Source organism: Sturnus vulgaris, chromosome 1 (assembly GCF_052056855.1).
Source record: "Sturnus vulgaris isolate bStuVul1 chromosome 1, bStuVul1.hap1, whole genome shotgun sequence".
NCBI lineage: Eukaryota > Metazoa > Chordata > Aves > Passeriformes > Sturnidae > Sturnus > Sturnus vulgaris.
The window spans coordinates 5,559,896-5,580,105 of record NC_142243.1 but is presented as its reverse complement, the minus strand read 5'-3'; the positions used below and the strand labels follow the sequence as shown (position 1 = coordinate 5,580,105).

At 41.0% G+C, this 20,210-nt stretch overlaps 1 protein-coding gene across 1 annotated transcript; it reads left to right on the top strand.

The window, feature by feature from the left end:
* The first annotated feature begins 1,118 nt into the window (after positions 1 to 1,118).
* Positions 1,119 to 20,005, top strand: EXOG (exo/endonuclease G). Its single transcript, XM_014873760.2, has 6 exons — positions 1,119 to 1,292; positions 2,399 to 2,548; positions 3,719 to 3,858; positions 5,574 to 5,650; positions 8,599 to 8,713; positions 19,445 to 20,005. Exons 1-6 carry the CDS (start codon positions 1,145 to 1,147, stop codon positions 19,904 to 19,906), a joined length of 1,092 nt encoding a protein of 363 aa, XP_014729246.2. The 5' UTR covers positions 1,119 to 1,144; the 3' UTR covers positions 19,907 to 20,005.
* The last annotated feature ends 205 nt before the right edge of the window (positions 20,006 to 20,210 follow it).

The window sequence follows — 20,210 nt, the reverse complement described above, 5'->3', positions numbered from 1 at the left end:
TGGATGGATTGAGGCAAATATGAACATTAGCAGGCATTTGGGAGGGAAAAATAGTAATAATCAGGCTGGTGGTATTCCTGAAAAGAAACCCAATGTAATATCACCCTATATTGACTAAAGCCAACCCCATATCACAATCTTCTTATTCAGTCTGGAGAAGAGAAGGTTCTGGGGAGATATTCTGGTGACCTTCCAGTCCCTAAAGGGGACTTGTAAGAAAGATGAGGACAAATTTTTTTAACAGGCCCTGTTGCAATAGGACAAGGGGAAATGGTTTAAAACCAAAAGAGGGTTGATTTAAATTAGATTTATGGAAGAAATGTTTTACAATGAGGGTGGTGAGGCACTGGTACAAAGCGGTGGTGGATGTCCCATCCCTGGAAATATTCAGGGTCAGCTTGGATGGGGCTCTGAGCAACCTGGTCTGGTTGAAGGTGTCCCTGGTTATTGCAGAGGGGTTGGGCTATCACAGAATCACTGAATTGTTTGGGATGGAAGGATCCTCTGGAGATCACCTTGTCCAGCTCTCCAGCAGGAACCTGGAGCAGACGATGCAGGAATGTGTCCAAGTGGGTTTGGAATGTCTCCAGAGAGGGAAAACTGTGACCTCCCTGCTCCAGTGCTTTGCCACCCTCAGCGTAAAGAAGTTCTTCCTCATGTTGAGGTGAAACTTCTTTGTGTTTTAGTTTGTGGCCATTGCTCCTCATCCAGTCGCTGGGCATCACCGAAAAGAGTCCAGCACTGTCCTCTTGGCACCCACCTTTGAGATATTTAAATGTGTTAATGAGATCTCGCAGTCTTCTCTAGACTGAACAGACCCAGCTCCCGCATCTCTCCTCATAAGGGAGGTGACCTTTTCTTCTCCAGCTAAAGACTTCAAAGATCCTTTCTGACCCAAACCATCTTAGGATCCTATGATTCAGTCATCTTTTGCGGGGTGATCGCCCCTAGCCAAGCCGGATGGGGGCAGTTTAGCCAGTCCTGTAGTCCCCGTGAGGGAGCTCGCTTCATGTTTTAACTCCGCCGTGCTCATCCCCTCACGGAGGCGATGCGGCCATGGCGCCCTCATTGCTGTGCCGTGAGGGGGCGCTGCGGAGCCGCGCCCGCCCCTTCCCCTTCCTTCCCTTCCCCTCCCGCCGCCGCCATGGCGGCCTTGCGCCGCCACCGCCGCTTCCTCGGCGGCTTCATCTGCGGGGCCGCGGCCGGGGCCGCCGCGTCCTGCTGGGCTACGTGGCGGCTGCTCCGCAGCCAGAGCCAGCCGGAGCCGGGCCCCGGGCGGCTCCAGCCACAGGGTAAGAGCCGCGGGTCGTGGGGATGGCGCGGGCGGCCCGGCTCAGCGCGGTCCCGCAGCCCCGCTCCCCACTGCCGCTTCTGTCCCTAAACTCTCTCCTTCCCTCCAAAAGAGCCTTTTCCCTCCTTCCCCCGTTCCCGGAATGCCCAAATGGTGCCGGGAGATCGTGGGGTTCCCCTAGTACCTGCTCCGGGCCGAGTGGGGAGGTTATTTGGGGATGCTGGGCTGTAGCTTGTAATTAAACGCGCTTCCCTTTGCACCTCCTCACGGTGGGGTGTTGTGGAAAGAGAGGAATGTGTTTTTAGTTTCAAACACACATTTCGGGTCAGACCATTACTAAATTTCAGCTGTTGCTGCCCTGGATGAGCCGAGGCTCATTTATCAAGTCTGGGGTCTGGTGGGGTTAAGGTGTGGGGAGAGATCTTTGGGGCACTTGAGGGAGTGAATGGTTTTCTCCGCAGCCTCAAGGCTTTAAAAGTACCGGATTGTTGGAAAGCAGAGGAAGAATGGCTCTAAAAACATGAGTTGCTGTTGGACAGATGTCTGGAGAATGAACACGACAGTAAGATGGATGTAAATATTCCTCCATTAGAAAAAATTATTACTTGTAAAAAAAAAAGAAAATTCAGTGAAGATTTCATTCATTCAGCAGAGTACAAGCATTCCCAGCGAGGCAGGACTTGCTTGTGCCCAGCTTGTAAATCTCAAGGAATTTGGGGGTTTTTTTGTGAGGAATTTGATTTCCAGCTCCAAAGCGTGAAATGTATGTGATGATCTCATGTGTCTGTAACTCCTGGTTGCCTGATTTGTCCCTAAACATCTGAGAGCTTTTTTTCTGTAAAAAGGAAATATTTGATAGCTTTTCTTCTATAGAAAGTTAGTCCTAGAGCTGAGATCGTCATGTTAAAACATGACGAGAGCCACAATTATTTTGGCAGATGAGAGTTTCACTGGATAGCTCTCTTAATATTTTTTAGATCTTAATTGTGGCTGTAAGCTCAAGTAACTCCCTATACAGTGGATTTACACCCACTGAGGTTTTTTTTTATTGTCCCGTTTATGATCACATTTAATCTTTGGATGGTTTGTCTGTTTATTTTTTCTTAGAACCAATAGAAGAGGCTCTGCTGGAAAGATATGGGTTTCCTGAGGCTGGAACAGAGACCAGATGTTACACAAATCATGCATTGTCTTATGACCAGGCAAAACGGGTGCCTAGATGGGTGATTGAGCACATTTCAAAACAAAAGATGCTGGGTACGTAGGTGTGAGTTTTCTTACATTTGTGATGTTCTCAGTGGGCTTTGCTGCTCATAGAAGGTGTATCCTGGAGCAGTAAGGGAGAAAAGTCCTGTAGTTTTCTCTGGGAGGGAAGCTCGACTTGCCTTTTTATAACACGAATGGAGAGAAGGTGAAACAGTGAAAATTAACCCTTCTTTACTTGATTTGGAGCTGCAAAATTGCTTGAGTACATAAAAATGGCTCCTGCTTCCTTAGTAGTGGAGTTAGTTCTGAGGTCAGTGGAGTCAATGCCGGTGGTAGCCAGAGCTTTTAATGTACAGGTCTTAGAAATTTGCTCAGAATGGGAGGAGAATGTCCATTTGTGAGATAAAAACTGAGCAAAGGGCATCAACAATTGTTCAGAGCTAGATAGGGCATTACCTCCTCACTGCAGCCATTATTTACTCTGATACAGTTCTTATACTCTTCCCCTGTTCTTTATGCAAGACAGAGGCTCAGTGATTTTTTGCTGTCAGTAGTGAGTGAAATATGAGTGGTATCCAGTCATTGTAAATTAAGTTTATAGCATTAGTTCAGTTTTTATAAGGTAGATTATTAGTAATGGAGGCAACCATGTAATTATAAAATGTTTTATGAAAGCAATAGCCCTCTAAGTACATCTTAATCACTGTCTTCAAATTACCTTTCAAAATTAAAAGCAAGATCTTGAAAACATTATGACCAGCCCCTAAGTAGCATCATTGATCCCACTTCTTTCTGAGAAGAAAACAGTAATTTCAGGCTTACTTTCAAGTGGGCCTTAATACCTGAATTGTTAAAACGTTTTCCAAATAATAAGATACAACTAAGCTGCAAGTTGAAATTAAGCATCTTGAGGCATTCAGTTCTGATTTCTGTCTGTAGCCACTTGAATTGAGATTTGAGGTAAACCTGTCTTGTTTGGGGAAGACTGAAAAGTCATGATGCAAAAACCCATATATTTTATTGGTAAGTAAGGACCTAAATATTTAAAACACATGGCAGAAAGAATTTAGCATTGCCTGTAAATGAGATGTACAGATTTCAGATAATGTACTGAATCCTTAATCATGGGTTGTCTGGCAAGAGATGACACTATTAGATCTTTTTGTTTTGTGGTTATGATGGTTTCATGATAATCTGACCATTTAGTGTGTTGTTCTTCAGGTGATGCAGATCGAAGGCACTGTAAATTCAGACCAGACCCTAACATCCCTCTGATGTTCAGTGCTGTCAATGAAGACTACCTTGGCAGTGGATGGTCACGAGGACACATGGCACCAGCAGGAGATAACAAATTTTCCACAGTAGGACTTTTTTCTCTCATCTTTTAAATTTGTGTTTATCAGCTGGAAAGGGTCAAGAGACCCTTAGAAGTAATGTGCACTGTTCCTTTTGCAGTTTGTTTTGAGGTGGAACAAGATGTCATTATTGATGCACACAGCTGGATTTGGAGTTACAAGGTCTGTTCCTGACTGAGCAGTGTAGGATGCTCTCACAGTCTGCTTCAGGCTTCTAAATCAGGTGCATGCTCTGATGACATACCTCTTCATTAAATCACACCTACATCAGCTTGTTTGGCAGAGATGATGTCTTGGACAGTGTGGTGTTAAACAAGTGTTCTCAGCCTCTTGCATGTCACATTGTCTGCCTGTAAAATGAAGATGATAACCTTCACCAAGAAGACCCTGCAAGTCTTCAAAGCTTAGTTAAAGGGAGACAGGGACAATGATGTCATTGTGGCCAACAGCTGCTGAGATATTTAAGGCTAGATTGGGCAAAGCAAAGATGCTGTTAAGTACTGTTCTGTATTGGCAAGGGGATTGCCTGGATGATTTAAAAGGCTTTTTCCTTTCTTGCAATGTGTATGAGGTAAATTAGACCCTTTTGCCATAGTCCTTTCAGTCTATAAAATGTCTTCACCTGCCATTTATTCAAGCTGTAAGAGAAGCATGGCTTAATGCCTTGGCTGACTTACAAAAGAGCCTTGAATTTATTGGATCCTCTTGTGAAATGTGCCTAATGCAGCAATTTGTTAATTAAGAAGCAGTTTGAAATTGTATTTCTCCAGGCAGATAGTATTCAGTGTGGTGGAGTGACAGCACAGTGGCATGTGGTAAATGAAAGAATCAGTAGTTTTATTTCTATTGGAAGTGTCTTTGTTGTTATTTATTTCTGATATCTGGGGACTTTTAGCTGGGAGCAGAGATCCTGGACCTGGCTTGAAATGCAGTGAGATGATACATTCTTTCAAATACAGGATTATAAAAATTTAAGTTTACAGTCTAATATGTGGACGTAGTGTTTGCTCATTATCCTAAGAAGTTTCTGTCAGTCCCTTCGCTTTGCGATAGCAGTATGTGAAAAATATTGACAAATGCAGGACTTGTGAAAATTCTGGATTAAGATCTTGGAATTTTTTCTCTCTGTATTTCCCTTCATATGTCTAGTGTTCTAGCACTAGGTTCTTCACCTCTGGAGGTATGTGAGCTTCTATTCAGAGATGTTTATGACACTTTTACAAGATGAAATGAAGCAGATATATGGATGTTTGACTATTACGGTCTCATAAATAATTTCATTGCCTCTACGTTATGTATGTGTAAAATATTGATGAGTATATCTAATAAAACTTTTTCTTGTAAAGGAAAGAAAACGTTAGCCATTAAGCAGTCAAATAAATGAAAAGCATGCTTAAAAGTGTCCTTCCCATTCAAAATAAAAAATGACTAATTGCTTACATTACCAAACTGACACTGACACTATGCCTCTAGAATTGGACATTCTCTTGCTGTTTCTGCCAGGAAAAAAAAGTAGATAACTTTGCAGGGCTCCACCTCAGTTGTGCACCTCTTAATTCAAAATAATTTTGTAGGTGTTCTGATTTAGGTTTTTCTGATTTTCCGTGTTGATAGATGTTAAAATTAAACTAGGAATGGGATTCTGATCCACAAACTGCTAAAATGTGTCTTCAGCTCATGAATGTTTAAGTGAAATTATATTATTTTCTTTCTCTATGCAGAGAGCTATGGCTGAAACGTTTTATCTATCTAACATTGTGCCTCAGAATTATGAAAATAATGCTGGGTTTTGGAACAGGTGAGAAATTACTTGTAAGTAAACTAAGTGAAAAAAAATACCAGGCAGCAGCATAAATAACAAATGCTTTATTTTTAAAGGTTCTTCACATCCAGGTATTTGAGAACAGTTTATCTGTAGAGGTCATAGGAGCTTTCTCTGACATGAAAGGCAGCTCAGTCCTCTCAGTGGAAGAGCAGTATAATGACTACTTCAGTTCTTCATTCAGTCAAACTGCCAAGGATATTTATTTAAAATAGACAAAATTATTTCTTCTGGCTGATGTGAGGTAAAAGTACCAGGCTTAACTGTCCTTAAGGAAGTTTCAGCAGAAGGAAGGAGAGGGTTTAGATCTCCCTCAAAGAAGCAGTGTGAGAGTATTCCCATGTCTGTGTGTGGATGTTGGTTCTCTTTGAATTGGAGAGCTGAGTGCTCCCCAGTGAGCTGTCACTACTTCAGGGCTGAGGAGTTCCTTCAGGTCCTGGCTCCCCAGGAGCAGTCAGGCAGGATCTCTGTCACTTGTGAGTGCTGACTGGAACGACTTTGAGGTGGTGTGGTTGATTAAATTTAAACTTGCTTCGTGTAAGATTTTTATTCTTCCCTTCCTATGAGCAGAGAACGTAGTAAAAGTAGCATTCATCCAGTGGTTCTTGCATAGGACTTAGAGAATGTGAAGGCTCAGAAACAGGAGGGGAAAATGATAGATTTCTCAAGGTTCACTCAAGGGAAGGTCAGCAAAATTATATACAGTGTTGTAATAAAAGTCCATCAAAACGGCATCATTATTCATCTACACAGTGCTTTCCTGTTTTACAAGAATGTGTATAAAATCAGATGAGCCATTCAGTATGGTTACACTGTTTTATAGACAAATAAAATGCAATAACATTTTAAGAGGGTTTTTCCTGATTTTAGTAACTCAGGTATTTGAGCATAAATTTTCCTTACACCAAAGTTAGGCATTTGTTGCAGTTCAAGGTAGGGAAACCCTTAAGCAGGATCTCTGCCTAATCAGGAAATCGTGGGAAGTATTTGAAAATTTCCTCTGGCACTATCAACCCTGCAATTTAAGCAATTAATGCCACCTTTTTCCAACCCCAGCACCCTGTTTCCAGAGTTTAAATGCATGAAAAAGGCAGCGATGCCACTTTTTTTGTCAGTCATTTCTTTAATAATAAATATTTTTAAGGATAATTTATTTCACATGTGTTGTATCCTTTCCTAGCTTCAATATTCTCTTCCTTTCTCTTGTTTTAATTGCTTGCTTCCTGACCTGTCTTCTGAGGTGCAGGCACAGTGGAACTTAGTATAAATGTTGTTTTCTAAAGTGATGTTTGCCCTCCTGCCTTGTGTTTTTGCTGGTTTCCCAGTTCCAGCTCTGGCAGTAGCCTGACTGTAGTGAGTCAGTTTCATTTGCCAGCCCAGTTAAAAACTGATTATCGTTTTGTTTTGCTTGGCTATATTTCTGCCAGATTAGAAAATAGGATCAACTGGTGAGATGAGTTCTAGAACCAACATGGAAGATGCATTAGGACTGGTCAGCTGTGACAGACAAGGGGAGCAGTAGGAAAGGGAAGAGCACAACTATAATCATCCAGCAAGCTGTTAATAGTAAACTGCTGGACTGGCTCTGTGGTATGCTCTAACTCCACCTTAGTATTACTCATTCTCTTCCAACTGATATTTAACTGTTTTCTGTATTGTTTGAGTGTGATTTCATGGTCACTGCAATCTCTGGCCCTCCTGTCACCAAAAGCAGTTTGCTCCCTAGCTGCATTTTTTCCTGTTTTTCCAGGTGGTGTTTGTGTTGCCTTGCCATGAGACAGCCTGAGGAGCTGGGCTGCTTGGAAGCAAAGCTGATGGGAATAGGAAAATAATTCACTTGTAGTCAGTGCTTCGGTGTAGCTCATGAAGAAAGGGCTCATTCTTGCTCATTCTCATTTGTGTGGCTCATACTTGCTGATACAACTCACTAACCCAGCACCAAACAAAATACTGGTTTTGTTTAGGGTTGTTGACAGATGAAGAATGTTCAAGTGGCCCAAGGGGGAGGTGTGAGGAACAGGAATTAGAGAAGGGGATGAAACCTCCCCCTTTCAGAGGCAGCTAGATTAGCTGGCTGATACCACTCTGTCCATTTGTGTGAAGTGCTACTCTTACCTTTGTAGGGGACCAATGCTTGCTGTATGTGATTTCTGTAACAGTTGGGGTGTTAGATCAAAGATGTGCTATAATAATGGAATTAGAGATTTATTTGGATTGGAAGGGACCTTAAATACCACCTAGTTCCAACCCCCCTGCCATGGGCATGGACACCTTCCTCTAGATCAAATTGCTCAAAGCCCCATCCAACCTGCCCTTTCTGTAAAATAGGTGTGATCCAGAAACCATCTTATTTGAGAAGTATTCTGTAAACTGAATCAGTTTAAAAAGCAAAAATGTGGTGGCATTTCTGCAGTTACTACTTTATTTATGAACGGTTTTATATCTATTAAAAAAGGTAGAGTTAGTGAAAATGGCACACACAAACTTTCCTCAGTACTTTGAACTACAGAAAGAACTGTGTTGCAGAACTTTGATTCCTTGGGGAGAAGGACACAAATCCAATAATATGATAAAACCTTTCAAAGGAAAAATGCCTCAGCTTGCTGTTTAGAACAGTTTTATTTTTCTAATCCCAAGTGACCACCAACAGTATATTTCTAGTGTCAAGCGTGGGAGTAAGTAGGGAACTCAGCTATTCAGACATGTGCTAAGGCTGCAAAAACCATTTTCAGATGTGTGCAGTAACACGTCTGTCTGTAAATAAATGAACCTGATTTACAGAGGACGAAAGTGAAGCAAGACTTAGGCCTACTTGTGAGTCTGGAAAAATGCTCCCTGTCAGTAGTTCACCCTTCTCTTCACAGTGTGTCTCAAAGATTAAATCTTCCCAGCTGACTATTCCTTATCTGACAAATATGTTCCAGAATGGAAATGTACTGTCGGGAATTGACTGAGAGATTTGAAGATGTTTGGGTTGTTTCTGGACCTCTTACCTTGCCTCAAACAAATGGTGATGGAAAGAAGAGTGTTACTTATCAGGTATGTATATATATTGCTGGGATAATAATGCATTAGTAATTATTTATTTAAAATCTAAATCATAACCTGTTAAAACAAAAGTTGGGCATCTTAGTACAGGCAAAATTTATAAAATGTGCAATACTTGTTAGGACAAGATTAGCAGAAGTGTTACATCTTGCCTATACATGAAAAAGCATGATTTAAAAATAATTTGTTTATTTACAGAGATCTATTTCATATCCAGAGTCAGCAGTAGAAGTGTTTATCCAGTCACAGTCAGTGGGGTTTACTAATGCCCAGGCATTCATCCATTTCTTCAATCCATTTCTTCATGTGCTTTAGAAACAGTGGAATACAAAGGTAGTATGGGTAGTATATGTAAAGTAGATGGTAGTATAGTCTACAGGGTATTGGACTGCCAGTCCAATGCTCTCTTAATTTCACAAGCAGTTATTTGCTGCTACACCATAGGCATCACTTGGATGAGGCCTTGCAGTTGAGATTCTGAGCATGCCAGAGTCACTTGGAAGACTTCACTCTAGTGCAGTGTAATCACTGGTCAATGGTACTGGTAGTCCCCTTCTTTTAGCCCCCTATTTTTATTAGCTGCTTAAAATACTCTGAGGATTTATCATGCACAGTCTGTAGAAACCATCACTGACAGGAAGATGGGACAGGCTTATGAGGCTGAGAGGTGAATTTATTGTTGCTCACACAGACTTAGTAGGCTTGTGTTTAGACATCTGTAAGGTTTGAGCATGGTAAGTTATTCAAGGGAGTGTTACCTTCTGTCCCCACTGCAGTGAGATATTAATTGCTATTTGCAGTTGCAGATGGAAGCTGGCATAATGCAAATAATAAATGCTGCATTTTGCACCTCTTGGAGAAACACTTTTCCTTGAAAATAAGTAGTTGGATCAACTGCAGCTTCAGCTTGTGAGCAATTCAGCTTCCAAGCAGTTCTCTGAGGAGCAATGAATGAGCTTGCCAAAACAACCCCCTATTTCAGAGGGATGTGAAAGAGGGAGAGATGTTCAGTTTCAATACTGGCTTGTTTAGCAGTAAGAGTTAGGCACTATTTCTCCATTATAAATACACAGCTGATTTCCATTTGATTGAATTTGGAACTCGGTCATGATAGAATGTGATTTTTCAGGTTTGCTTTTACCTCTTTACTTCTCGAGAAACTGTCCCTTATGTCCCCAGCCATACATGTCAAACCTTGACTGTCACAAAATCACAGCTTTGGATTTGTGTTTGTTACTTTGGGAGAGGGAGTTATGTATATTAAAGTGCAGTAATAATAGGTTACCTTCTTCATGTTTAGTGGCAGTTCCAAACTTCAGCTCTCATCCCATCTTTGTGAGGGAGGTGCAGTCTGTGCTCATTTTTCAAGTGGATAAATAAGCCATGGTTAAGGGATATGACCAGTGCCAGATGATAAATTAGTGGGAAAGCCAAATTAGATCAGCAGTCATCCCGTGCCACCCACAGGTGCTCACTTCACCATTGCCCCTTCTACTTTCCAGGCCTTCCTCTGCCTTTCTTTTGACTGCCAGTGCTGATGACTGTCAGATCCTTCCACAAAATGCTTGATTACCCATTAATCAATAGAAACAGAATATATAGCAATAGAAAACCATCCATACTGGCTTTACTGGGCTTGTTTTGTACTGCTGTAAAAAGATTGAGGCAGCACACAGAGCAGTCCAGTGCTTCCTGGTGACAGCATGAGATCTGTCCAAAAGCACATAGCTGGGAGCAGGAGGGAGATGTTCCCTCTCAACAGTCTTCAACTGAGCATTTGGCTTCCTGTCACTCAGAATGGTACAGGGTTCTCCAGGCTTACACATGGGATTGCTGAGATTTGCTTCCTTGTAGCTGTCAGGGTATTGCATTTATTTTTCATCCTTGAAAAATATATCTTACATAGCAAAGAATTAAAAATCCTGAGCTGACTTGAATATTTTGTAAGTGGAAATAATTTCCAGGAAGAAGTTAAATCATCTATCAGCTGCATCTATCAATGACTCCACTTTAATCTTGCTCATCTTTTTCTTGTTCTTCTCTAGAGAAGTGTTTACTTTGAAGAGGAAGATTACATTTTCTAAAAAATTACTGTCATTCTGTCTTGGTTTCGAAATGCAAATTTTAGTATTCCACAGGTAAAAATCAGAGCAGACACTGCATCTTACTGCTTTAGTCAAAATAACTTGATACCTGGATACAGTGGTGAAATAATAGTGGCACAAAATGGCCATGCTGTTGTGATTGTCATCTCGTTCAGTTCTTGTCTTTTGTCTTCATCATCTCTGGATTTGATGACAACACAGATCTTTTAGGAATGTTTAACCAATTTTGGTCTTACTATGAACTGAAGTTCAGTGTGAGATTGAAAATGGTGAAGTGTTGGTGTTCCTGTTTGTGTCACCACTTGTTCACATTCACAAATCCTTTTACTCAGCTTCCTACAGTGAGATTCATTATGTAAATTGCTTTTTATTTAAGTCTAGATAATACTGTCTCCAGGTAGGAAAAGTAAAATAATGATTTTGTTGTTTGTTTGTTTGTTTGTTTAAAATAATAAATTGTTTGATTTGGGTCCTCTAAATAAATACAAGCTGAGAATGTTGGGGTTTTTAAAATTTTGAAATCTCTTCATGATGGTTAAAGTTTTTTTGCTTTGCATTGCAGTTTTACTTTGAGGAGACTTCAGAGTAGAGTGATGTGTTAGGTTTTTTGTTTGGTTTTTGTTTGCTTGTTTTTTCTTTCTTTTATCAACACATACATTTAGAGGAGGAAACACAAGGTGTCAAAGCATTGGAGAAAAGTTCTTTTCAAACAGACACCTTGGATATAATTGCAGTCATTGCCATTGATTTTGGTAGTCTGAGATTCTGCCCCTAAAGGAAGAACACTAGGGGTTGAAGGGAAGGTATCTCTTAGCTGTCTTTCAGTGAACTCAGCAGAGTTCACACAAATGACTTCAGACTGAAAGGAGTTTTAGTCCTCATTGTTGGGGCATGAGAAGCTGATGTGAGAAGATATCCTTTCCTTTGTGCTGTTCAAGGAGAAGTGCTGCAGTAGGCAGGGGAGTGCAGAAACTCACAACCTGTAATCTGCCAATGCCTCTGTTAAGGCTCAGCTCTTCTTAATGTTTTTGCTCTCTCAACTAGAGCTGTGAAAAGGAAAGAAATCACAGATGTGCTACAGTGGATGTGTCTGCACTCATTTGTTTCAGATCCTATTTTCAATCTTAGTTTCCTTGTTTTTGGCTAAAGGAGGGGTGAAATATGTATCCATGGTTTTACATGCTGATGTTTTTCTCATCAAACATCCATAAAGGTTATGTTTAGATTGCTACAGAGTAGAAACAGAGCATTGGTCATGGCTTTGTTCCCAGTTCCTGCTTGGATTCTGGTACCATTTGCTCTTTAATTCCAGAAAGGGAATTAACCTTGAACTCCTTAGATGCCAGCATTGTTCTGTCTATTGGCTGAACTTGTGGTATTCTCAGATATGTTCTGTCATTTCATCTGTCTCCAGCGGAGATTTTTATTGCAAAGACTGGATTGATGACTGTGCTTGGTATCTGAAAAACATATTTTGAGAATATATGTAGAAGAGAATGCCAACAGGAAGAATCTGTTCTGTGTCATTGGAGAGGCAGATGCAGGTTTTTCATCTTTGTCCAGATCAAATCAAAATGACATTGTCTTGTTTTATACATTACTGCTCTCCAGTGACTGTCACTTTAGTGATTTTCCTCTGTCAGTAGATCTGGAGTTTGAAATACAAATTTTGCAATAATTAATTACAGCATGCTCAGAGCTCCACCCTTCCCATTCCCAAGACCATCATAGTGAATGCTAATCTAAGAAGAATCAGCTGTGGCTGGCAAATGAAAATTCAGTTTAGATAATGTTCTGTTTGTTGTTTGAAAAAGACATTTTAATGAACTTTTTACTGATACACGAGGTTCATCCTGGCATCATGTTTGCTGTTTAATTTTCTAAACTGAATCACCAGGCTGGGCCAGAGAGGCACAATAACCATTCCAGAAGGCACAGTTGCCATCTCTGTCTGTGGCAAAAAACTGGGAAACAAATTGGTCCTCTCAAATATAAGATGGTACTTCATGGTTTTACCCAGTTAACTTTCAGAACTAGTAGAGGTTGTAAGATACTATAGGGGAAGGAATGCTTGTTAAAGCAGGAAATAAACCTGGGAACTATTGCTTGTTATTTGGCTGGTCCAAGTGCTCCTAAGGCTACAGAGATATTTACTGGATGTAGGTCCATTATAGATGTCCCATAAACTTTATGCAAAGGGTTCAATCATAGATCAGCTGGTGTAAGCCACCAGAGCCCTAAATTTAGATCTGAGGTACAAATGAATGGAATAGACACTGGGTTAAGGTGGGAGAAGAGACACTGAAGGGGCAGGAGAGATAAATTGTGATTGCTTTTATTTAGCACTGGACCCATCCTGAAGGTTATGCTGTTACAGAAAAAGGATGTTAAGGACTGTGGTGGATTAATTTTTAAATAACCTAAGTAGATTCTGTGGAAGCAGTAGTCTGTCATGTAAATACAGTTTATTACATAGATAGTATGTATCTACACCTTCTCTGTTACAGAAAAATAAAGAGGGGTTAGGGCATCTGTCTTTTAATGTCATAACTATATTCAGGAACAGCTTTTTTTATAACATCTCTTATTTTTTTCCCTTCCCTTTTTAGGATTGCCAAATGATTTGGCAATAGCAATCAGACGAGCCATAACAAATTAAATTTTCCTGAAGTACGTACATTTGCATTTTGGAGTGCTTTGTTGTGCAGATTGTTATTATAATTTTTATCTGTAGTGTTTTCTGGTTTATGTGTTGCTAGGTCTGCTTTCATACCCCTCAGTTGTTCTCAGTGCCATCTGATAGAGCTCTCTCAAATATTGGGGGAAAGCACTTTTGGCAGAATCAGTGCTGCCTAACAAACCCAGAAGGAACTTGAGTGAAGGCAGTTAATGCTGTCACAATGATCGAGTAAATAAAGTTACACTGATAGTAAATGGAGTATTTTGTACTGCCAGAAAGTCTGTTTCTATACAGAATTCAGTATCAAATGACAATGAAGCTCTGGGCTGTCAAACGTGGGATCACCTCAGCAGGAATGATGTTTTATCTATGGTGAAATTCCTGATGGACCTGGCCAGTATCATGCTTGGGGGACAGGAATGATTCCTTGAATTCTGTCCACCAAGAAATGTGGTGGGAGTGGTAATTTTGCTACTGCCAGGTGGAGGGGGAGGGATTCTGGCACAGGGAACTGGGTTTGCTTCTTTTCAGACAGTTTTTTTTCAGGTCTGTTTGTAGTTCTGGCTCAGTTCTAAACTCTGGTTAGAATTCACAGAGTGAAGAAGCAGCTACTGGAGTGTCAAGGGAATTTCTGGAGCTGACTTTTAAAGTATTTGATGGTGGTACCGCCTGATGCAAGGACTCTTCAGTGTGTGCTGGTGGTTAAGGCATGATTGAGTGTGATTTCTGTTTGCCAGGTTCTGAGAGAATCACAGATAATTTTACCACCCAGAGCTGGCTCTCCCTGGTGAAGGGCCTGTTAGTCCTTTCTGCTGATCCTGCGCACGGTGAATTTTCAGTCTCTAGTCACTAGGTGGCAAAATACCACTTTTGTAATCACAAGCCCTTTCTTTTAAAAATTATCTGTACCCTTGCAAAGTAAGATAATATTTCTGTAGTCTGGGAAGCTGTAACAAGTCCAGTGTAAAATGAAAATTTGATAATATTGGTTTGTGTTTAAAATTTCCAGTAATAGTAACGCTCTGTTTTCTTTTCATATAATCTCAACTGTTCTGCCATTACATTTCTTATATTCCTTTTAACTTGTTCATGGAGTTTTTTGTCTCATAAACTCCAAACCGACATTTTTAGAGACTGCCTTGTATTTATCTGATTACTACCATGGAGGTGGCATTAATTAATGACAGATGCTTAAGCTTACCCTAGATGCCATTAGCAAATGTCTTCATTATTTATTTTGATTCTTAAGGACTCCACAGGTATTACCAAATTTGCTTTCACTGTTTTTAAAATTAGCAGTCAAGAACAGGATTTGGCCAAAACTGGGAGGAGAGCCGAGCTTAAGACAAATCCTCATCCAGTGACTTGGCTGTGAGACTGAATTTATCAAAGCTCTCTGAATTCTCTGCTTTAAGAAATGTTCTGCCCTTATCTGTCCCTGTGACCTCTTTGGGTTTCTTTCACAACTGCTTACCAACACGTTTGTTGTTTTAGTGATGTGTAAACATCTCTGAATGTCAGGAATTGCACACATTTTAATGGCCTGTCCTCGTGACAGCTGTCCACATTTAATTGGGCTTTGAGAAGAATAACAACTTCACACACACTTGTGGAATGTCAGTAACAATGTCAGTAACGATAGAAAAATAATAAACACTGCTCTGAAAATGACCTTATGATAATGTTACATTATTAGGAGATACCACTTCAGTCAAAGAAACAAAAATGAAAGGAGTAAGTGGCTGCAAAAATTTAGAGCAATGCACATTTTTACATTGAACTGATACAGACAGCAAAGCATCTGAGATTTCACATTGGTTTCCCAAATTATGATGGAAAAGAAATATATTAATTGCTATAAAAAGGAGGCTTTTAGCTTGAGTGCCTTTTTTTTTTTCATATTATGAGCCTGTTGAAAATTCAGAAGATTAAGCAAAATTTTATAGCAATAGCAAAATGGGAATTTTCAAAGGATTGCACAAAAATTTGCCTTGTGGGCTGTATCAGCATGGTGTGAATGCATGTGGGACAGCAGTGATTTCAGGCCATTGCTGTATTTTCTTGCTTGTATTGGAGCACAAAATTGCTTTTAGAATCACACATACTCTTCAAAAACTGCTGCTCTTCTCCATCTGGGACAGAAAGCTGTTTCAGGCCTTGATTTCTGAAAGATCATCTCTGCCTGTGGATAGACAGGCACAAATCAAAGTCAACATCTGTGCATGGATAATCTTGAACCATTTTCCATCCTCTTACAATATGCTCTCTGCCTCTGCCAGTCAAAGCACTGAGATAAATGGGATGGTGCAGATCTGGATAGTGATTGAGGCTGCTGAAGTTTGGGAGGAAAATCCTCTAGGTGGCAATAGGAAATGGAATTGTGGACTTTGTTTTTTCCTGCCTCTTGCTTCTGTTCCAAACTTCACTTTTGCATGGTCGCACTTTACTTCTTTCCTTGGCAGTTGAGCTGGTGGGGGGGCAACTCTATGGAAACATTTCTCTGGAGCTTCTCTATTTACTCCCATAAAACAGCAAAGTGTGGGATATTACAGCAAGCAATGCTGGAAATACTTTGCTGTGCTCCAGGACTGCATGTCCTTTTTTAACAGAAATCATTGGGTCACACTGCAGAAATTGCTGGTGATGCCTCCTGTGCATGGTGCACATAAGTGTTAAACTGCAGAAAAAGACATTTATTCTTAGTCATACATATTTACTCTGTCAGGAGGTCAGGCACTGCCCTTTGATGGTGTTCTTCTCCAACAGAATTAGCTGGGGAAAGAACTTTTATGCCCTGTTTTGAGTAAGGAAGGGACACCTGTGGACTCTGGCAGTTTGGCAGGCTGAAGATGGTTTTAACCACTTGAACAGTATTAGCACTCAGTGAAGTTGTTGCAGTAGTAGTTTGCTGCTGTTCAGAGAAATTCGTATGAAGCCTGTGTAATGCTTAAATTTTATTTCAATTCTCAAAAGTGAATTTACCTGGAACTGAAATGGTACATGAATTACATATCTGACTGTTACATGTATGGAGTTGAACTTAGACCTACGTTTCTCAGAAGGCCAGCTGTTCCTTCATTTTGAACTTGTCCTCTCTGTTTCTTCTCCTCTCTCTTCCTAGGTGCCCATACATGTGCATTATTTTGCATAGAATATATATATTTGCATAATATTACATAAGCACCGTGTCTGTTTTCCCTTAACACCCACTTGAGGCATTCAGCATTTCCATCTCATACCTAACTGTTTTGTGTGCAGCTCTATTCATTCCCCAGCTTCTCTATCCACCCACTCAGCCCTCAGCCTCAATCCCCAGCTCCCTCAGCTCTCTCCACATGCATTCACCTGTTTGTTTTATGTATTCCATACATTCCATTATGTACTCCCCTAATTGAAGATCCTTGTGAAGCTCCATCTGTGTGCTCGCCCTTCTTCTGGTCTTTTATGCACCAGAGCAAGGATGCCAGGATGTGGATGTGTGTGGGAGTGTGGAGAAGGAGGGAGCTGAGCTAAGGAGGACCTGGTGCATATCCATGGATTTATAGTTGGAAAAGTATGCAGAGAGGCCTGGAAAAGGCCATACTGCACAGGAATGCTGCAGGTCAGGAGATTGCTGGCCCAGGGAGATGCCAAGGACTGGGTTTAGCCTCACTGCTGCCTTCTCCCAGGAGGTTACAGCCTCTTCCTCCTCTTCCTCACCTTCCACCCTGCCCTAGGAATGTGCAGGAGGTGGGATTGCAGTGCAGGCTCTGCAAGCTCCCTGCTCCAGAGGAGAAAAGGAGCCCCAGCCTCCTGCCTTTGGCAGTATCATCACTGAACTCCTTACTCTCCCCTTCAGGGATTTTCTTGGCTCCTTCCCTCTCACCCACGGTATTTTGCAGGTACTCCCCAGCTCGAGTGCCACTGATCTCAAATAGGTTAAAACTACCAGCAGCATTCATTTTGTAATTCAGTGTTAATTCAGCAGATACAGCAACGTGTTGCTGCATTGGTTTTAATATGTTTTAGCATTACCTGTTCTTCAGTCAGTTTTGATTATTTCTGGTGTTGGTCCTGGGGAGCTGTAGCTCTGGTTTCACATACACAGAATGCTAAATGCAAAGTGCTTTGACATTCAGGAGCTCTCATTTCCCTGTCAACACATCTGTCATCATTGAAAGGGAGAGGAGATTTGGCATTAGGCATTTATTCCTTAACCAGTTTCAGTGGCTGTTTGATGTCTAGGCAGAGTATTACTTAGGAGAAGGTTGGTGCCACAACCATGATAATTTTTTTAAGAAAATGAAAACCAAATAATCCAACCCCCCCAAAAAAATCAAAACCCAACCAAACAAAAAAAACCCACAAGAACAAACCCACCAAAAACCACACAAAACCCCATCCCCCCCCAAAAAAGCCCAAACAATCAAAAAAGTTTAAATACAGCAAAACTATTAAATAGTCTAGTTTAGGGCAAGGCAGGGAAGTATTTTAGAAAACAATAAAGAAATCTAAGAGCATGTGTTTTTCAGAAACAGGAATAATGTTTCTACTACCTTACTGCATAAATCATGAAACACATTTATCAAGAGTTTTCCATTTCTCCTGAAGGTATTTTCTCTGGTTTTGATCTAACCAGTAAGACTTCAGGACCAGTCATTTAAAACACTGGCAGAGGTAGAGGACACAAGCCTCTGAAAGAATTTGTAACTGAAATTTAATTAACTGTTGGAATAGACCAACATGAACCTTGGTTCAGTAGCCCCAGGCAAAATTTAATTTTAAAAATGTATTTTCATTTGCAGAAGGTCTGAATACTCAGAAAAAAGTGTACATAGGAAGCTTTTATGATATGATTGAGTTATACTCAATATATTAGTGGACAAGGCTTATCTGAACTTCTGACACTGGATTAGTTTGTGAAATACTTTAATTAATGTGATAAATGCCTGCTTTCCCTGAAATGGTATTTTAACTGTATCTAACAAAAGCTGTCAGAAAAAGCCGAAACAATCAGTCTTTGCTTTTGCAAGTATTGCAAATCCTGGAAACAGCACCAAATTCCTGGATTTTATGTACAGAAAAAAATGCCTTTGTAGTTTTTGTGAGGGATCTGCATCTTGTTCTTCTGTTGCAGTTAGAATAAAAGCATGGATTTGAGAAGGATACTTACAGAAGGGTTATGCAAAACTCAGATTTTCGGTGTGTGAGCCTGTTACACTCTTAAGATGACAGATTCAGTTCAGCAATAGCAAAGGAACAAAAAAGCCGAATTCAGTGCATGCATGAGCATAACCTTTTGAGTCCTGGAGAGATTACATTTGCCATCAATAGGTGTATTCCCTTGGAGTTATCCCTGGCACAGGGTGGGGCCTACTGTGTACGTGTGACTGTGAGACTTTAACAGTCCTGATCCTCCACTCTTGGGGCTCCCCTTAAATCCCTGGATCCTGGTCTGAGGGACACAGGAGGAAACCAAACATGTACTAGCACTGAAGTTGGATTGTAGGGAATTTTATGGAAGAAATAGGTGCATTTTCCTTGGATAGGCTTCTCTTCCAAGAAGATACTGAGTCACTGAATTTATTTTATATCTGGATCCTCTCAAAAAATGGTTGCTTAGGTAAAGTAGCTTTTAAATGCTACCGAAGTGTGGGTAATAGAAAAAAAAAAGTCACAGACAGTAACTTAGAGTTGATTTGAAATATATATTGAAACCTCTGTGATTTGGAGCTGTCAGGTCAGGAACTTTCATTGTATGTTATAAGTTATTGTAGTTCCAAAAAGGAGAGGGCCCCCAGAGAGAGGGAACATGAAGGTGTGGTGGTTAGGGACATGGTTTAGTGCTGGACTTGGCAGTGCTGGATTAATGATTGCACTTGATAATTTTAAAGGTCTTTTCCAACCAAAACAGTTCTATGATTTTTGTATCTGTAACAGTCCCTTTCCTTTTGGCAGGTAATTGGAAAGGATGATGTGGCTGTACCCTCCCACCTGTACAAGGTGATCCTCGCCAGGCGCAGCAGAACTTCCTCGGAGCCCCTGGTCCTGGGGGCTTTCGTGGTGCCAAACGACCCCATAGGCTTCAGCCACCAGCTCACTGACTTCCAAGTCAGTGTTGAAGACCTGGAAAGAATGTCAGGTTTAGTTTTCTTTCCCCAGGTGGACAAGACCAAAGACGTTAAAAATATCTGTGAGGTGGATACCTGCAAACTGATGGGCTTCAAGGAATTCACCCTGTACATCACTGCCTGCAAAGTGCAGAGCGCCCGGACACTGCACCGGCTGCAGAAAGCCATGGCAGAGTTACAGGAGGCAGGGATTGAGCCTGATGAGTATCTCCTAAAGCTTTACAAGAAGAAGGAGGAAGAGCTGCTGCAGGAAAAGCCAGTAGCAGCTAGAGAGGGGAGAGCTGGCTGAGTATTCAGGAAGTTTTTGCAGAGCAAACATGGAGACAAGGGCGCCTTGAATCATCCTTTCTTGAGCTGTGAAAACAATAAAGAAATATCTGGAAGCTAATGGGTTTGGAATAATGCTCATTCTTGTGTAAAAACACGTGGTTTGCAGCACTATTTAAAGTATGGGAAGTACAAATGACCTCTTTGTGGCCTGAGTAGATCACTGGACCTCCAGGAAAGGCTTTGTGCTATTTTCCACCTGGGATGTCAGACTTAGGGTTTGCGTAGAATCCCTTCTAGGAATATCACAAAAATAGAGAGTAGAC

Bases quoted from the DNA above. Each gene is read 5' to 3' on its own strand.
- EXOG (XM_014873760.2), top strand. From the start codon at position 1,145: ATGGCGGCCTTGCGCCGCCACCGCCGCTTCCTCGGCGGCTTCATCTGC. The intron at 3,859-5,573 runs GTAGGACTTTTT...TTCTCTATGCAG, and splicing joins GAGATAACAAATTTTCCACA to AGAGCTATGGCTGAAACGTT. The intron at 5,651-8,598 runs GTGAGAAATTAC...AATATGTTCCAG, and splicing joins AATGCTGGGTTTTGGAACAG to AATGGAAATGTACTGTCGGG.